Genomic DNA, 19,329 nt, shown 5'->3' on the forward strand with positions numbered 1-19,329 from the left:
TTCACTCTAACGGGATATCGCTAGATACGCCTAGAGATAAGACATTTATCTGACGAAGGCGTATAAACGTTTCATAGCGTAAGGTGAACCCGCTATCTGGCAGTCACCTAGATATGCTCGTTAGCACCTGAACACAGATTTTTGTTCCAATGACGACTCTCGTCTACATCTTCATTCTCTTCTCGCTCGCAGGCAACGTTTTCTCTCAGCAGGACTGTAAGTTCACTCGAATCACGTAAGATTTGAATTTTAATGCAAATCGGTAACGTTATATCTCACGTGGCGAAAAAGTTCGAGGATGTAGCTATTTAGATTTTGAGCTGTGTCTCTTAAAAAATATTAAAAGTAAAAAAATATCTCTAAAATTATTTTATAAAAGATCTATTAAATCGTTCAAATATAAGATAAATTCCTGGTTTCTCAATATTTAAATTTCGATTTTAAAAGACGTTCTAATCTTTTAGATATTTTTAGACATTTTTTATATACTTTTTAAGCATTAATTTGAATCAAATTATTTCATCAATTAATCTATTTGTTGATAACAAATAGCGTTGGAGATTAATTTTCAAAGGAAAATTTACTGCATTTTAATTCGTAATTAATTGAATCTCAATTATTAGAACTTTTTTTATTTTAGTGGGACACTCTGTCGCGTTCATCGGTGATAAATGCGGGAGAGACGTCGATTGTATTGAGAATGCATTTTGTCGATGGCAAGAAACTTGCCAGTGCGATCCCTTTTACTCACCGAGTCACGATAAATCAAAATGTACTGCCAGTAAGTTTAATATATATATATAATATCATTATCATCATCACTTATCTCTCAAGAAAGATAATCGAGATCGCAATGTTGTACGCTAAAGGAAGTTGATTCAACAAGAGCGTAGTTTTGGGCTAATCAACAAGTACGTGTTTAGCTGCGACGATATATCTCACATGCAATTTGTTATTTAAAAAATTTTCCATGGTTTATGACTCTCTAAGCAATAATGACTCAACAAATATTAAAAAACATGTACATATATATACACACACACCTTTTTATTTTACAAAAATTAATAAATATTTGATGAATATCAGAACTGTTCTTTTATTAATTGAAAATGTTTAAATAAAAAAGGCTGTATTTTAAATATTAGATATATAATAAAATAAAAGTATTTGTCATTTGGCTACTCAAAGTAAATATTAAAACAATGTGTGCATAATAACATGGTTAATTATAAAATAAAATTATTTTGGAGTAATAAAACTCCTTGTGTGTTTTATTTGCAGCTGTAGGACTGAGTTGTGTGGATAATACACAGTGTCAAAGCATAGCAAACGGCGAATGTAAACAGAATACGTGCACATGCAAAGATGACTTTTTCTTGGATAACAATAATTCTTCAAACTGCATTAGTCGTAAGTATAATAAATATCACGATAGAATATTCAGAAAAAAAAGAGTTGCAAAAAGAATCGGATATCACGTCCCGTCTTCGCACTCAGTATATATAGTTGAAAGAAGAAATGTTGCAGGACCTTCAAAAATCGGCGATCGTTGCCATGTAAACACGAATGATAACTTGTGCCAGGAAAGTTTCAATTTTGCATTATGCATTAACGAGAAGTGTGAGTGTTTCACGGGACATCATTTTGTAAATGAAACAAGGACCTGCATACAGAGTCGAGGTATGCATTAGCATCTTTTATTTTCCATGAAAGAGAAGAGAGTCAACCTTTATGCTAGAAGAAAAAAGCGGAATCAAGAAACTAGAAAAAATTAATAGATATAAGTATTTGAGTCTTTTGAAAACTTTTAAGTGGTCTTTTATCTTTGGAAATTTAATAAAAAAAGCTATACTTCCAGAAATTTTTGTTTTGAAAAATTCGTGCGATAGATCAAGATAAATCAGGATCTTTTATATACATAAAATCGCATCGCATTATAGGTTTTAAAAAAAAATTTCTTAGCCTTTTTTATTCAACATTTCCAAAGATAAAAAGTCTTTCAATAAATGCGCTATTAAATTATATAGCTTCGTTGAATTTTTTATTTTCCGTTTTGTGCATTTGATCAATTTGGTGTTTTCGAGAAAATTATATATTAATTTTTAATGTTATTTTATTGTTTTGCAGCCTTATATTTCACTTGTTCACACGACTACGAATGCTACGAAAGTAACAGGTTTCCGGACACCATGGAGTGTAAGAATGGTCAATGCGAGTGTAAGGAGGGAGAACGATGTTCCAAAGGTTAATTGCGCTTAATTGCACCGTCACAAACTAATTTGGCCCAATTCTTCGGAAACACTTGAGTTTTTGTCTCTTTCTTTCGCAGGTTCGCTAATGACGGCCGCCGGGACACTTGTGGTAATCTTACTTTTCCTACAACGAATCGCACGCTAGCGAATTAATACGTAGGATATCCCATTGCTTTGATCAATTTCATAATGTCGTTTTAAATTAAGACAATTCAGTGTAAGTCATGTAAATTATATTAAATCTTGAATTAATAATTTAATTAATTAATTCAATTTTTTATTTATATATGTTTCTTTGTATTCCATTTTTATATTATAAAATAAAAGGGATGGACGGGTGGTCTCGGACACCCTGTATAATAAAATAAAAGTATTTGTCATTTGGCTACTCAAAGTAAATATTAAAACAATGTGTGCATAATAACATGGTTAATTATAAAATAAAATTATTTTGGAGTAATAAAACTCCTTGTGTGTTTTATTTGCAGCTGTAGGACTGAGTTGTGTGGATAATACACAGTGTCAAAGCATAGCAAACGGCGAATGTAAACAGAATACGTGCACATGCAAAGATGACTTTTTCTTGGATAACAATAATTCTTCAAACTGCATTAGTCGTAAGTATAATAAATATCACGATAGAATATTCAGAAAAAAAAGAGTTGCAAAAAGAATCGGATATCACGTCCCGTCTTCGCACTCAGTATATATAGTTGAAAGAAGAAATGTTGCAGGACCTTCAAAAATCGGCGATCGTTGCCATGTAAACACGAATGATAACTTGTGCCAGGAAAGTTTCAATTTTGCATTATGCATTAACGAGAAGTGTGAGTGTTTCACGGGACATCATTTTGTAAATGAAACAAGGACCTGCATACAGAGTCGAGGTATGCATTAGCATCTTTTATTTTCCATGAAAGAGAAGAGAGTCAACCTTTATGCTAGAAGAAAAAAGCGGAATCAAGAAACTAGAAAAAATTAATAGATATAAGTATTTGAGTCTTTTGAAAACTTTTAAGTGGTCTTTTATCTTTGGAAATTTAATAAAAAAAGCTATACTTCCAGAAATTTTTGTTTTGAAAAATTCGTGCGATAGATCAAGATAAATCAGGATCTTTTATATACATAAAATCGCATCGCATTATAGGTTTTAAAAAAAAATTTCTTAGCCTTTTTTATTCAACATTTCCAAAGATAAAAAGTCTTTCAATAAATGCGCTATTAAATTATATAGCTTCGTTGAATTTTTTATTTTCCGTTTTGTGCATTTGATCAATTTGGTGTTTTCGAGAAAATTATATATTAATTTTTAATGTTATTTTATTGTTTTGCAGCCTTATATTTCACTTGTTCACACGACTACGAATGCTACGAAAGTAACAGGTTTCCGGACACCATGGAGTGTAAGAATGGTCAATGCGAGTGTAAGGAGGGAGAACGATGTTCCAAAGGTTAATTGCGCTTAATTGCACCGTCACAAACTAATTTGGCCCAATTCTTCGGAAACACTTGAGTTTTTGTCTCTTTCTTTCGCAGGTTCGCTAATGACGGCCGCCGGGACACTTGTGGTAATCTTACTTTTCCTACAACGAATCGCACGCTAGCGAATTAATACGTAGGATATCCCATTGCTTTGATCAATTTCATAATGTCGTTTTAAATTAAGACAATTCAGTGTAAGTCATGTAAATTATATTAAATCTTGAATTAATAATTTAATTAATTAATTCAATTTTTTATTTATATATGTTTCTTTGTATTCCATTTTTATATTATATATTTGTATTTTTAATAAATAACTCTCAGTACATCTTGACAAAAACAAACGTGTAACATGGAGTTCCATAAAAATGCTGGCGATTACTATTGAAATAATAAGAGGAGGTAACTGACATATATGAAAAAAAATAAATCATGGTCCCATTTTAGGTTTCGAGTTCAATTTCCGATTCTCGACACTCGCAGCGCTCGTGAATTTAGTAGTGCTAATAACTGTAGTGCTAATAACTGTTTAGTAGTGCTAATGCAATAACAGATGCCCTGAGAGGTTCAAACCTGTTTATTTTTTGTTTTCATTCTATAATTCTTTGTGCGAAACCGGAACCTAAATAATTAGTTACATCGGAGACTGTGGCAAGAATGTTTACATAAAATGTTTAAAAAATATTTTTTTACAAAATGTTTGTATTTATAACATAATACACGAATACATATTTTGTCATACAAAAATAAATAAAAAAATTAAAAATGTTAAATTTAAAATGTTAATATTATAATGTTATATGTATTTTAAATATCTTCATGAGGACCCTTGCTTTTAGGTGGTAACTCTGGTAAAAGCGCATCCACATTTATATCGATATCAGGATCATTTTCATTAATCTGCTTCATAGTTTCTTCACATACTTTGATTACTTTCTCAGCATTCATGCGACGATCATCGCTCCACAGTGGGCAACTATGTTTAAAGAAAATGTAAAATAATTTTGATTCCGTTAAACAATAACATTAATAAATAAAAATTGTCTATTATTAAAACTCACCGATCTGAACGTTGTGTTTCTTGACTTCGGAAGTGCTTATAATCGGTAATTGGTTCGAGTACTAAAAAATAGCGCAAAGAAAATGATTTTTTTTAAAACTTGTGGTGCTAGCTCTTTTTTAAATATTTTTTTTTAATATTTATCTACTGGCCGGTACTATTGTTATATTCTATCAGGAACTCTAGTACTCTTCAAGTACTGTAAAATTTGTAGCAAGCTGTCGAATGCACAAGTGTTTACGAAGCAATAATTTCGATCCTCTATTTTTCCTGCTTGCAATTCCCTGGAATTTCCATTTTTTATTATTGTAAACGTCTCCTTTTAATAAGTAATTGTACTCTATCTGGGACACTGTTAGTTTCTTCCATCTAGGTGGGCACCCTTTATTACACACTGAAATTTCTTCAAAACTCGGAGTGTTTTTAAAAAGTTGGCTCGCCAAATAGCCAACGTTCGTTTGGCAATCAACTTGAATACAATCTTTATGTACATCGCGAGTCGTAAATATAGATAATAGTAATTGTCCACGTGTGGCGTCGAGTGGCTCACCGCTCTGTGCGATTGACTCGCGATTTGTAGACCCGAGTTCAATCCCACGTGCGCCCAAACGCGAAGTAATATATGTACTTCATATTCGAAATCTTTGTAATCTGACAAGGTGGCGAGGATTTTCTGTTTCTCTTGTAGCAAGAATGTTTAGTGATTCCAATGAAGAGCAAGGAAGACAGATTTTTTTCTGCCCATATGCTTCTTCACCATAAGCCATAGAACATTCGTTTAATGCATGTGTTATTTTGCATATAGCACAAATAAGTGCACCAGATGGTACGTCAACATTGTTACAAGCAGGACACAATTTTGGTTTGCCTGTTTATAGTGAAATGTTAACAATAATCTAAATGAGACCGTAATGTGTATAACACAATTAAAACGCGAGAAAAGGCCAAATAAGTGATAAATAGTGTTTAAAGAACGTATTATAAGGCCGAAGTGTAATCAACAATAATCAAAGTAAAACCGTAATCGGTTGTTGCAATAAATACATATTGCTCAAATTATTCATGGCGATGCCGCCTTTCAGGACATATTACGTGTGATTCAAAATTTTTTATATTTTAGTAGTTATGCACCCTCGAAGAATGACTTTGTTGGCTCGAGATAAGAGACTTGTAGTGTCTTTTATTAATCTTTTAAATTTAAATTAACTCGTAGTTTTTTTAACAGGGTCAGAGATACTACCGCGTCTCCTGATTATCATATACCTTACAAGTTAGTAATGGAATTAAAGGATACCCGGCGCGTATGGAATATAAAGAGATCCAGATAGATTCAAACTTTGGTTGAGGTAATACTTTTGGCGACAAATTCTTTACAGTTTTTCAAGGATATTAGGTGAGGGAAGGGGAGAGAATAATATAGATGCTAGTAAGCAGCAGTGTTGTTATTGTTCATCGATTTGATATCGTGATATTTGCTCTTCCTAATTTAAATTTTAAGAATTGCGTTTAAAGTTCGAAAGTAATGGCGCGTATTTGAAGAATTATAAACAGATATTATATGTATAATAAAAATCATTTAAGAAAATTATTGAACGCTATATAATCTGCGATGTTTCCGACTGTTTTTTGACCCTTTCTTATGTTTTAATTGTGAAATATTAATATCATATTTTTACTTTTGTTTTTCTCCATGTGACACTCTTCGATGCTTACTGTATCAAGTGATATTAATAAATCATTTTTTTCTCACCGTTAACATTTAATTCTTCACGAAGATAATCTAGATGAATTTTTAGAAAGTCATCTTCTCTCATAGGGACACTGCAATTTTTTATTTTATTAAATTCCCCTTCGACTCTTTCAGCACGATGCACCATTGGTTTGGTGCATAGTTCTAATCCAGTTGTTTTTTTTAAAGGCACCCTTACAAAGCGTTTGCTGCATTTTCCAGCCCCTTTAATTACTTTGCATTTCAAAAGTATTTCTTGCGCATGTTGATTCTCGATCACACATTGCAAAGTACTACCGCATTTGCAAGAACCTAAAGAAAAAAAAAACAATCGCATCTTTATAATTATTAATAAATTAATAATATAATTGAATTATAGACTCTTATATGTTTCAAAAACAATACAAAAAATTTAAGTAAATACAAAGGCTATTAAGAGTCAACGCTGTTAGCAGTGCGCAAAAATTATTGTTACTATTAATATAATTTTAGATTATTAATAGAAAGTACACTACTCAACAAAAACTAGGGAACATTTTTGAACACGCTAAAAATTATTGAACGTTGAAGCAAAAATGATCACTTTTGTTTCACGCATATTTTCATTAAAAATTTCAATTATAGATTTCAAAAGTAGAGATTTTAACCTTTAAAATACTTTTATAATTTTTTGTCTGCAATAATTTTTCACAAAGTTGCGGTATTTTGAATATTGCACATATTTCTTTGCGTTCGATAGTGTTTCCTATTTTTTGAGTAGTATATTTTTATACACAATAAAAACAATATTAACAAATTAAGTAATAAACAATATTCACCAAAAAGAGAACGAAACAATCAAAATAATGTCAATATGACGTCAAATTGACATTATTTTGATTTGGTCATTTGACATTGTTTTGTTCTTCTTGGGAACGTCTATGTGTAAGTGTGTATTTGTGTGTGTTTACACCTTTTCTATTTCATCACACACACATTTTCTTGATTTATAATAATCTTATATGTATAATTACTTGAAGATACGTACAATAATTACAAATTTTATATACTTACCGTTTATATAGCTAGATGTACCATTATTAGTTAAATAATGGTTACGAAAACGAAATCCACATTTTAATTTCACAGCGTCCCAAATTTTTTTAGTTATAAAATCTTCCCACAATCCAGGTCGAAGAGTTTTCCAAATTCTATATCTTATTTTCTTTTTTTGTACACGTTTATAAGATTTGAAAACAATTAACTCATTAAATTCTGTATTTGGCACCGTTATTATAAATTTTACAGGTTTTATATTTTGCTTATATGTATCGTGATGCGTGGCGTCGAGTGGCTTATCGCTCTGTGCGATGACTCGCGATTTGTAGATCCGAGTTCAATCCCACGTGCGCCCAAATGCGATGATTTTTCGCGTTTAATGAGCCGAAAAATGGCTCCACCTGGTGATCAAAGGATCTATGATCATCAGCGCCGTTCGGCGTTAAACTGCAGGTCCTATACATCAGTATACATATCAGTAGATATTTGTCTCTAATATCTGACTGAGGTAGGATTCTGTGGACCAATCACCCACAAATCCGAAAAACAATCTGATTCGAGAAACGAATATAGGCCTCGGACAAAAAAGGTCTATAGACGTCCTATGCTCCACATAAGGAGATAAAAGGAGTCATTATATCGTGATAAGATTTTACGTGATAAGACGTTTATAAGATTTGAAAACAATTAACTCATTAAATTCTATATTTGGCACCGTTATTATAAATTTTACAGGTTCTATATTTTGCTTATATCGTGATGCAGAACCGTCCAAAGACATGTTACTCGTATTAACAGCGTTTGTACTTGCATCTTGTAAACGACCGTGAAGTTTATCACGTACATCGTATACATTGTTACACACCATTGCATAAATAGACGTGGACTCTAATTTTCCATTTAAAGAAGTTGATATATCGCACCAAATCGAATTATTTTTTGGAACTATTTTGTCTGATAGCACTATGCTATCTTTGAACGCCACAACACCTTTCACAAAATCTTCTTTTTTAACTTTAGGTGGACGACCTTTAGTACGATACATTTTTCAGATATTTATCCAATAACGTTTCGCAGTCGAATGTAGTTTGAAACCAAGATATACTCTGTGAGACAAGCGAGAATAAACGAAAGCGCGAGAGTTGAGATGCCTGGCCACCTGGATGCCTGGTCAGGATCATTTTCTTTAATCTGCTTCATAGTTTCTTCACATACTTTGATTACTCTCTCAGCATTCATGCAACGATCATCGTTCCACAGTGGGCAACTATGTTTAAAGAAAATGTAAGATAATTTTGATTCAGTTAAACAATAACATTAATAAATAAAAATTGTCTGTTATTAAAACTCACCGATCTGAACGTTCTGTTCCTTGACTTCGGAAGTGCTTATAATCGGTAATTGGTTTATCACAAATGTAACACATTTGAGCGCCACAGATACAAGTCATATTATTACAGTCTTCTTCTTTGAAAAACTTTCGACTACAACGGTAGCATTTTCGTACCAGAGCTTGAGTCATCATCTCTTCCAAATGTAAACGTGCAGTTTCTAACTTATTTTCGTTGCATGTCAAAGGTATATGATTAAGTTTCTTGCATAATCTAATACCAAAACAATTTATTAATGTGACAATTTTAATAATGGATAATCACGCGTTAATTTCTAAATATTTTGTTCAAAAAGATCAATACTTCAAAATGCAGTATATGATATTATAAAATATTTCTTCACAAATTCAAATTAAAAGAAAGACAACATTCTATACAAAATATAAGAAGTATTTGGTACATTTTAAATTATTCTAAAACATATAATTTTTATTGCTATTTTAATTCAATCCAGATCGAATTTTAATGACAATAAGATTCGATGACAACATCAAAATTGGAGTAATAATAAGATTACACCTACCGGCAAGATTCTTTCATACATTCCGGATTAAGACATTTGAAAATCATGTCTTCGGCTGGTGGTATAGATGCAAAATAACAAAATGGACACGATACTAAACCATGGATTCCAGCAGCTAGTACCTCCGCTTCTTGTTGTTTACAAAGTAAAATACTAAATTTGGTTGGCGGTAATACCTGTTGAAGTACAGATAAAGAAAATTCGCGACCACATTGCAATAAGCAATCAACGCGCGTATTACCATCTGCTAATACCATGTCTGTGCTCTTATTAATGCATGAATTGCAAAATATGTGACCATCCTCACATTTGGAACACTTGGATGGTATATATTCATCATAACAACATTGACATTCGAGTAATGTCTTTTTTGCCTAAAAACGAAATTTAATAACGATTATACCTAAATTATAGTTTTGTGATTAACTATTTTAAAGCACTTCATACTTTAAGTTCATTAAATTCTTGCTGTTCTGTTGCTTTCACATCATCTAGATATTTTCTAAGCTCTGTTTTATGTTGTATAAAAGCACACTCTTGAAGAAATGGTATATCCTCTGTTAGAGTCATATTGTTACAATGTCATTCAGTTTTCATATCAGGATTTAACACTTCCAAAGCTTTCACAGTCAAACTTAAATTATTCATATTCTGACTATATGAGTTCACCAACGTCTTTATCTGCAAAAAAATAACACACTTTACATTTATCATTATTGTAATATATTTACTGCACATTATTTAATATTGGATAGCTTAAGGATAATACAATATCGTTAAGCAAAAAATTTAATGTTATTAGTCTGCTACTTCACATATAAAAAAATTTAAGTAGAAGAATTATTTCATTACGATAAGATACGCTAATCAAAATAATAAATATAAATAAATTCTAAGTAATTTAGTAATGCATCAAACTGTTTTGCAAAGAACAGAAAATCAATAATACACTCAAAACTTTAAACTTTATAATGCTGTTATTCAATATCATCAAAAATCCATCAAAAAAATTATATTATGAATTAAAAAAATATTTTAATTGTGTTTTAAATTAAGCATACCCTTAATTTGCTGAAGTAATATTTGAGAAAATCTACTGCATGCGGATTAAATTCACATTTCCTTTTATCATCTTCGAAATGAGCAAATGGATCTGGAAATATCTCTAAGAATTGTTTCACTTGGAAATCCGTAGTGTATTGCTCTTGTTGTTGAGTAATTTTCATTTTAGCCAGATATTGCATTCGCGTTGGATAGTCGGAGTCTTTTAATTTCGACTTAACAAATTCTTCTCTCTGTTCGGGATTATTATATATTTCCTCAGCTATTTTTCTTAAATATACAGGTTCTGCTTCAGGAAATATCATCAGCAAATCCGCGAATTGTTCGTCCACATCATAAGATTTTGAAGTTGACGCCTGTGGTTCTACTTGTTTAACCAAGTTTAGATTTTTTTTATCACAGTTGAGCAGTATATCAATTAAAATATCAGTTACTATTAATTCATCTATCCCATCACCTTTTGCATAATCATAGCATAATTTATTAATATAAATAGATTTTACATTTGGAAACATAATTTTTAATTTCTTATATATTTTAAGAGCTTTTGAGTTTAACACATTCCTTTTGTTCGGCATCGTTCACTACTTCTTTTGGCTTGTCTTTGTATGCATATATTTTTAATTTTTTATTTCCTATTGAATCTGTTGTTTCCAATTGCTCTACTTTCCAATTAATTTTATTTGCATCATAAACTTCAATAAGTGTTTTCTAAGTTATCGATGAATGCTGCTAAAGAGAAAATAATTAATATCTATCTTAATATTAATATCTATCTTTGTTCTTATCTCTATATCTTAAAAATTTTCTACTAACTACTTTGATGATCCTTTTAAGAAATTCAGAACGTTACTCGATCGGAAGGTGATACCTAACTGCGAAAACGACACGTAAAGACTAGAAAGGAATGAGAAGAAAAAAATTATAACATAAGAAAGTAAATATCATCCTCATAAGCACTTGTGGCTGAATAGTAATAAGCCTTCTATCTACAGTAAGGCATTACTTAAGTTTAAGTATCATAAGAAATTTACCAATCACAATCGAATGTTAGAAGAATAATCGACTGTAAGTGGTAAATATTTCGTATGACTTAATACTTAAACCTTAGGTAATGGCTTATTGTAGAAGGCCCATTACTATTCAGCACAATTAAAGCACAAACAATTAAAAGAAATAAACACTATTATTAAATATGCATTCTTACCTTATATTTTAAAAAGAGAATAAAAGGAACGAAATCAGATATGCGCTATGCGTTTAACTCGTGATTTAACTGCGCATGCGCTTTAATCAGCTAACTTTTCCATTTGGATTGGAAAATCACGGAGATTATACGATCGCGAATGTTCACGCGAATGAATCATTGTTTACATTTCTAACGTGGCATTTGAAAAAAAGGTAATAATTTTCATTAACATTTAATTAATAATCTGTAATTCCTTAAGCATGCTGTCTGCACTGCGTAAAGAGTTTATCGCGAAAAATTAGGTTATGTTGCGTATACATTGGAATAAAATGTGCACATTTCTTTTTATGCTTATAAAGCAAGTTGTATGATAGACTGTTTGAGACAATATATGTATGCATATATATATATATATTTATTTATTATACAATATTGTTTATTACACATTTTTATTATATACATAATAGAATGTAGTAATGTGTATGATATTAACAGAAATCTATCATATCATTAGATGACCCTACATGGTCAATAAAGTGACAGTATTAACAAATATTAACAATATTACTGATCATGTGTGGTTAATATTAATAGACTAGCGTAGAATACTGACAGTGTTTGAATCTTGGTTTTCGAGCATCAGTATTGTTTTTATTAGGATTCATATCACAGTATGTCACAGTGCAATGGATAATATACGTAAAATTAAAGTGAAATATATTATCAATAATACTGATTGTATAAGATATAAAAATACTAAAAATATTTTGATGCATACTGTCAGTATTACTGATTCATTGTTACTAATCAGTATTATTGAACGCATAGGGTCACCTATAAAGGACTAGCTATGAATTTAAAATTTGATTAAACATATGTATTTATATACATTCTTTCGATATGTATCTCATTTTCTTTTCAGAATCCATGTCTTGGATCGTGAACTCTGTTCGCGCTGTCATAACCACATGGACACCACAGATGACACCAGTACGGTTTCGCTATCATGCGGATAAGATAGCAAAAGGTCCCTTGATACGGGGATATGGATATGAAGATCCTATAGATATGAGAGGCCTTCTACCACGTACGAACAATACTACTCGACTTCCGATGCCGATCTATCGACCAGCAAACGCTTGGTCCGAAAAGAAGGCACTATTCGGTCAGAATGACTACATCGACATATTGGGTGCGGATAACTTACATCCCACGAAAATTATCTATAACGTACCCTCATGGTTGAGAGGTGTCGGTGGTAACGAATTTCAGGTTTTATTGCGAAAGAGAAAAATGTTGGCAAAAGGTATATATCCTGTTGCAAGACCCACTAAGTGGCATCAATTGCACAAAAGAATACATTATCTTTATAAATATTTGAATCGTAAAACTAATAATACATAGATGAAAATTAAATAGATTAAATTGAATTTGTCTGATCAAAATTTGATACAAATAAATTTAATGAAATTCTAATTTAATTCCTATAAATAGTTGTGTTTTTTTCCTCAATAGTTTTGGAACATTCTCTCGAGTTTTTACAACTTTTTGTTTTAAGTCACATAATTATTGCATACATTAGTTACAATTTACTGCTTACAGTAACAATTATAAAAAATATAAAATAATGAATTTATTTATTGACAAATAATTATCCATCGGATATACGATTATTTCACAACACTGAAAAACGCAAATATTTTTCTCGCTGAAACGCGGATTTTCATTTCGTAGAAAGATAAAAGGGATACATGTGTCACGGTCACGTACCATATATGTACATAGTTCAACGTTATAATGTGAAACGACTGCGAAACAGAAACGCTTCTGGACTGAAGTTAGTCTTCCTGATTAACTATTGTCAATAAATTGAGTATTGTCTATTCTTTTAGAAAATAGTCACATTTAACCGATATTATCACGTTTGTAAACTTTGACAATAGCTGATTAAGAAAACTTTGAATGTACTTATTGCGCATTTTGTGGCATCTTGATAGCGGCGTTGAAAATTCGTGTATTCAGTACATATACTGATTTTTTGTAAATTATATGTTATAAATTCCTTGCTAGAAGTTCGTCCTTGATAATTAATGACACGATATATTCACACTGCTTTGCAGATACTTTACATGAAAAAAAAAATGTAATACTATCTTAAAAACTCTATAGAGGCACTTTTATACAGAAATTAGTTCACATATTTTGCCACCTCTGAAAATATTTCTTCCTTTTGAGTTTTATGTTTAAGTGTGTATACATAAATTATAATGGCAGTTACTTAAACTCGCAAATTCTTATTTGAAGAAACAATTATTATCGAATTATTTAACAATATATGAAAAGAAACAAAAATAAAAAAAGACAAAACGTTAGTTCATAAATGATTCTGTAAAAAGGATAATAGGGTTGTTTCGTAATGTTTGCTGGCATCTATACTTCTCAGACTATGCCTCTCATTAGGGTAAACTTGCAACTGATACGGTTTACCAATTTTCACCAGGGCATTAATCAATTGGCTAGTGTGGTAAAAATGTACATTCTCGTCTATAAGACCGTGAATAATTAACAAACGATTCTCTTCGTCGGGAAACTTGTTTACATATGTCAGAACTGATCCGGCCATATAACCGTGAGGATTGTTCTGTGGCATGTCCATGTAACGCTCAGTATATCCGGTATCATAAAAGTTCCACGAGGTAACTGGAGCACCAGCAATGGCCAACTGTGAATTGCGATAAAAAATTTTTTTTAAGGGAACTTGAAGTTTTAAGAAAATGTAATATCAATAAACAATAATTTATGCACACCTTGAATACATCGGGATACTGTATCAAACCCATTAGACTTAAGTATCCACCATAAGACCAGCCATGAAGAGCTACTCGATTTAGATCTATATATCCAGTAGTCTCTGCCAACCATCTTAATACTTCGACTTGATCGTTCAGCTCTACTGTTCCCATCCTACGTCGCAAATGACTCTCGAATATGAGACCTCTATGCTGCGACCCGCGAGAATCTATTAAAACTACACAGTAGCCTTGAGCAGCTAACATGTGCATTCGTAAATGTCTTAAACCCTGCAGAGGATTAAATAATTAATGAGTCTTTTTACTTCATGAGTATAAAGTACTTTTTCATAAATTATTTATAAATTTTTTATTGTTATGAGGCACATTCCATTCAAACCATCGTCTACATTACTGTGCAAAAGTTTAGAACATTCTATAATTGTTAAATAAAAACATGATTTTTTACAGATGTGTAATTATGTTGTTGAAAATATTAATTTTTATTTTAGAATGTACACTATTAGAATAAAATTTATGGTCGAAACAGTATAAACAGTATAAAATTTTTGTACATTTTTACAATGTTAGAAATAAACAATCCTAATACGAAAGAAAATAATAATTAGAAATAGATGTTTTATAAAATATATATTCGTGAAGGCGCGCGCTGCGTACTAGTTCTTATAAAAAGTTTATTAATATCAATATTATTAGATTGTTTGTTAATTTAATATGTGATATTACTTTCAAGATTGAAAAAGATTTCAGCACGCAGTTTTGATAACAAAATTGAATATGTAATATAAATTCACACTTCTGAAATACTTGAGCACTAAGATTCGTTTTGACCTATAATAGGATTTCCTACTTAAATTAATAAAGTTGATTATTAACTTTCTTTTCAAAATTTGTTGAAATGTTCCAAATTTTTGAGCGGTAGTGTATTTATTTTTAAAGGAGAATACCTACTTTAAATGTGTTTGATACAAGTTGTACTTCGGGTCCTCCGTAAACATTTAATATCGTGGGATATTTGACCCCAGGTTGGAAATTATGAGGTTTAAATATCATCGAGTAGACCGTATCCCCCGATTTGATTTTATGCGTAAAGATTTCCGGTGCGAACAACTCAGATTCGGGCGCCGATGGTTCTAGGAGATAACCTACGGGTGTGAGTGATATACTTTCCACTGTCCAATCGGTTTGTGATATTTTAAATACCTACAAAATTGATAAAACAAATTACTGATCGTGTAAAACTAATATTGTTAGGCGTATAAGTATTTACGAGGAACGTACTTGACAAGTAGGCAGCGTTTTAATGGAACTATAAACAGTAACCAGCATTGTACACTCTTTGTTAAAATATACACTGTTGTAACTGTAGCCAGGCCGCGTCAGTAGCCGTATTTCTAATGGCCGTCGTAGCGAAACTGCGTAAACGTGTTGCTCAAGCGGTCCTTCTCTTAGTCCACAGAAGTAGACGATGGAATTGACCTCGTCGACCCATATTTTCTTGCCTAGTACTTCATAATCACCTTGTGTCAGAGCTATCTTGGAAGTAATACGTGGTCGAAGAAATATACTGTCCATTCTATCCAAAGGTTCTTCCACTCCGTTACTTAAGCCTATATTTAAAATGTATGTAAAAAAACGCGCCGAGTAATGGTATTGCTATTGAAGTGGATATGTCATAAACCTGCTATACTGGATGTTATAAGATACAAGTGTCGAAACTCGGATTCCTCGCTTCCCCAGATAAATTTGACTTCGTTCGCATCGTCGGACTTCAAGAAGTATAGTAGGTCGTTCACGTTTATCCAAATTGGACTCTGTTCAGAGTATATCACTTGAACGCTCGCTGATGTGGGGGTGAAATGATTTTCCGTATTGTACGTATTCGGCGGTGGTTCACAAAAGTTGTCTATCGACAACAACACCAACTCGAGTTTCTGTTGTTTTCTGTCTAGTAGTTGCACCCAGACGCTACATGAACAAAATAACATTATTGACCCATACTCGTACATTAATACAAGATTTTGTATATTTGAGTTTTGCCTCCAACTTACTATTGAGCATCCGGAGTCCATCCAACTCGCACCATGTATTCCATCCACGGGAACATAATGTGAAGAGGATATTGGAGCTCCAATATCTCGACATCGACAATATGTAATGACTCTGTTAGACGGAACTGCACCATTTTCAAGTTACTCCTAGCATTAGGCATACCAGCTCTAGGAAATCTAAATTCATCTACTTCATCGAAATTTGACGAGGGGAAGCAATATATCTTGACATCGCTCTCGTCCACTTCTTCGTATACTATCCTATAGATTCCATCAAACATGGACTTTGGCTGCCACCAGTAGCCAATATACCTATGATAGATAGAACAGATATTTTAAATTTGCGTTTTTATTACGTGAATATTCAACAGCAAATGATTCAACCTTGTAAATTCCTCCTGCATGACGTAGGAAGGAGTACCAGCGGTAAGCGGATCGTCCACGAGACTTCTTCCTCCTTTCCTGGCATGAGTTAATCGAACTGAAGAACCTGTGATACTATGAGACAGATACAGATCTCCTGAACACGTGTGAGCGATCAAAGCGTTGTTCCAGGGACAGATTTGAGGACATAGTTTCGCACCGGTCGTCGACATCCTGATTTCGGATGGGAAGAGAGGTCCAGGCTGATAAAAAAAAGATATAGTATTAAATACTTTTTTTCATTAATCCACAATAATATGCAGATATTACCATAAATCCAGTATCTACACATTGATAAAGACTGCTAGCAGCTGGAAAGACTAATTTTCCGCTCTCCGCATGGATCTCGTAACTGGTGATACCCCACGTAGCAAGTCTCTTCCTTTCCCACAACAACTGTTCCTCCTTCGACAATCTATTTGCACTTGATACACTAAAATCATCGTATAATTGATCTAGATGCTCTCTTGGACAATACAATATCACATTGAACGATTCACTTTGTGTTGTTGTTTACCTCTGGAAATTTGCCTCTATGACAGGTTGCCAATGCAATCGGTAGCCGTTGGCATGATCCGCGTGTGCAATGTCCACGTAGAGAAGAGTGGTCTCCCAACCGTTACTCGGCGTGCTAAGGAAATAGATTCTAGTTCTGCAAAAGGGGAGCGAAGCATCGTTAATCTTTCGACCAGACAATGAAGCGAACTTGAAGGTGTATTGTGTCGCCCAGCTAACGAGCGTGTTTTCCTCACCGGCCGTCTGGAAGCGATCGGAAAGTTATAGAACTCGGTACAGATCCAGCCGATACTCCAGACAGTTTCCTCCTGAGATCGCTAACGACGGCGCGGAGCTCGGGCCAGGATTTCCGCGGCACCGTGCTGTCGGGGACGGCCTGTTCTCCTGCTGATTCATTGCCCGCGGTGTCCATATTCTCCATACGTTGCCGGCGGCCTTTCCGCGAAGTCATTCGTTCCCCAGCGAGTACCTCCGTGGTCGTTTCGGCGCAATCATGTCGACGCGAACGTATCCCGGGAGCAATGTGTGATAGATACGGATGCACTCGGATACGACGAATAGCCACGGCCACGGAGCGACGGTCCACAGCACGGACGATACTCGAGACGTTACTGTGCGCGCGCGACCACGCACGGCAGCGGACGGACGGACGCAGACGTGCGACGAGCGAGCGAGGGGGAGAGAAAGAGATATATATATATATATATATTTTATTTTTAGGTTATGCACCGTCCGCCGCCACAGAGGCTCACTTTCACCTTCTCCCCGGCCTCGCTCGGTTTCTCTTCGGTGGTCTCTCCCTCCTCCCAGCGTCGCGCGACATTCATTTCCCGAAATCAAGTACTTATACTACCGCAACCACGACCGCCACCATCATCGCCCAGTATCACCACCACTAACACAGAGCAGCTGTCGCTGTCGGAGGATCGCAGCCAGCCACGATTCCACCGTGATTTCACCGACTCCACGTGCCAAGAATTCGCCGCGAGTGCCAAAGATTCCAACAAAGAGAGCTGACGCTGTCACTCGAATGTTCGCACGTGACAGTGACTCTTATCTGCTCTTATCATTGTTATCGTTGTTGCTCGTCGACGGCTGTCCGATGACGCGTTCGCGAGGAGGCGAAGCCACGTGAAAGAGATACGGTTGCATGCGTTGGTATTCGCGCACACGTGTATATGTATGTAGGTACACCGCGCGTTGTGTCACACTGATTAACTGATATATTGTGTCTCGCGTCGCCGCCGATGACCCCCCTATTCCTGTCACGCGGATGGGGAACCTCCGCTCTCCGTATGAATTGTCTTAATTTAAAAGGATTTACGCTCGAATTTAATTACGTCGTAACCACACGTTTTTGTGCGTTCTCGGTTTCTGACATTCGCGGAAACTGGCGATTAAAAGTTTGCAATCGATTCTTCGTAGTCAATCCGATTAATTATAATTGTATTTAATGGTAACCTCTATTGGTTCGTCGTTAGGGTTAATCCGTATCGATTTGAGGTCACACTTAATTATGTGTCATCGCGCATTAGATTATGGCTCGATTGTGTGTTAGCGTATCTTTTGAAGCAACAAATATTTTTTATGTACGCTGTTTAACTACTATTTACGCATCATTATTATCTCAGATCGTGACGTCAGAAGCGCGAAAACAAATATAATAAAAATTCTTGTAAATTATAGATTTTTTAAATACTCGAACTAAGCAATAGATGTATATAGACATTTTAGAATATGCTTGATTTTGATAATTGACGAAAAGTTCTTGCAATCGATAGAATATATTTATATCGATAAAAT

General features: G+C 33.6%; 4 protein-coding genes across 4 annotated transcripts; 2 read left to right on the forward strand and 2 right to left on the reverse strand.

Moving 5' to 3' along the window:
* The first annotated feature begins 134 nt into the window (after positions 1-134).
* LOC108771806 (signal peptide, CUB and EGF-like domain-containing protein 3) lies at positions 135-3,856 on the forward strand. The gene is made up of 10 exons (XM_018537173.1): positions 135-216; positions 641-781; positions 1,282-1,410; positions 1,528-1,680; positions 2,128-2,244; positions 2,330-2,392; positions 2,741-2,869; positions 2,987-3,139; positions 3,587-3,703; positions 3,789-3,856. Exons 1-10 carry the CDS (start codon positions 150-152, stop codon positions 3,854-3,856), a joined length of 1,137 nt encoding a protein of 378 aa, XP_018392675.1. The 5' UTR covers positions 135-149.
* Positions 3,857-4,532: 676 nt separating this feature from the next.
* LOC108771807 (E3 ubiquitin-protein ligase RNF216-like) lies at positions 4,533-10,045 on the reverse strand (the record flags this gene model as incomplete). Its single annotated transcript, XM_018537174.1, is given in 4 exon segments — positions 4,533-4,710; positions 8,914-9,165; positions 9,476-9,849; positions 9,923-10,045. Coding segments are annotated over 4 exon segments (927 nt in total), but the record flags the coding sequence as incomplete, so codon positions are not given.
* A 1,806-nt stretch (positions 10,046-11,851) lies between these two features.
* mRpL51 (mitochondrial ribosomal protein L51) lies at positions 11,852-13,625 on the forward strand. Its single transcript, XM_018537175.1, has 3 exons — positions 11,852-11,938; positions 12,649-13,120; positions 13,619-13,625. Exons 2-3 carry the CDS (start codon positions 12,654-12,656, stop codon positions 13,623-13,625), a joined length of 474 nt encoding a protein of 157 aa, XP_018392677.1. The 5' UTR covers positions 11,852-11,938; positions 12,649-12,653.
* Positions 13,626-13,972: 347 nt separating this feature from the next.
* LOC108771826 (dipeptidyl peptidase 9) lies at positions 13,973-17,977 on the reverse strand. Its single transcript, XM_018537199.1, has 10 exons — positions 17,763-17,977; positions 17,528-17,662; positions 17,281-17,443; positions 16,972-17,213; positions 16,588-16,899; positions 16,218-16,504; positions 15,818-16,146; positions 15,488-15,739; positions 14,534-14,806; positions 13,973-14,448 (listed from the first exon to the last, which is right to left on the reverse strand). The coding sequence occupies exons 1-10, from the start codon at positions 17,975-17,977 to the stop codon at positions 14,101-14,103; spliced, it is 2,556 nt and encodes an 851-aa protein (XP_018392701.1). The 3' UTR covers positions 13,973-14,100.
* Between the last annotated feature and the right edge of the window lie 1,352 nt (positions 17,978-19,329).

Source organism: Cyphomyrmex costatus, unplaced genomic scaffold (assembly GCF_001594065.2).
Source record: "Cyphomyrmex costatus isolate MS0001 unplaced genomic scaffold, Ccosl1.0 scaffold166, whole genome shotgun sequence".
Lineage (NCBI taxonomy): Eukaryota > Metazoa > Arthropoda > Insecta > Hymenoptera > Formicidae > Cyphomyrmex > Cyphomyrmex costatus.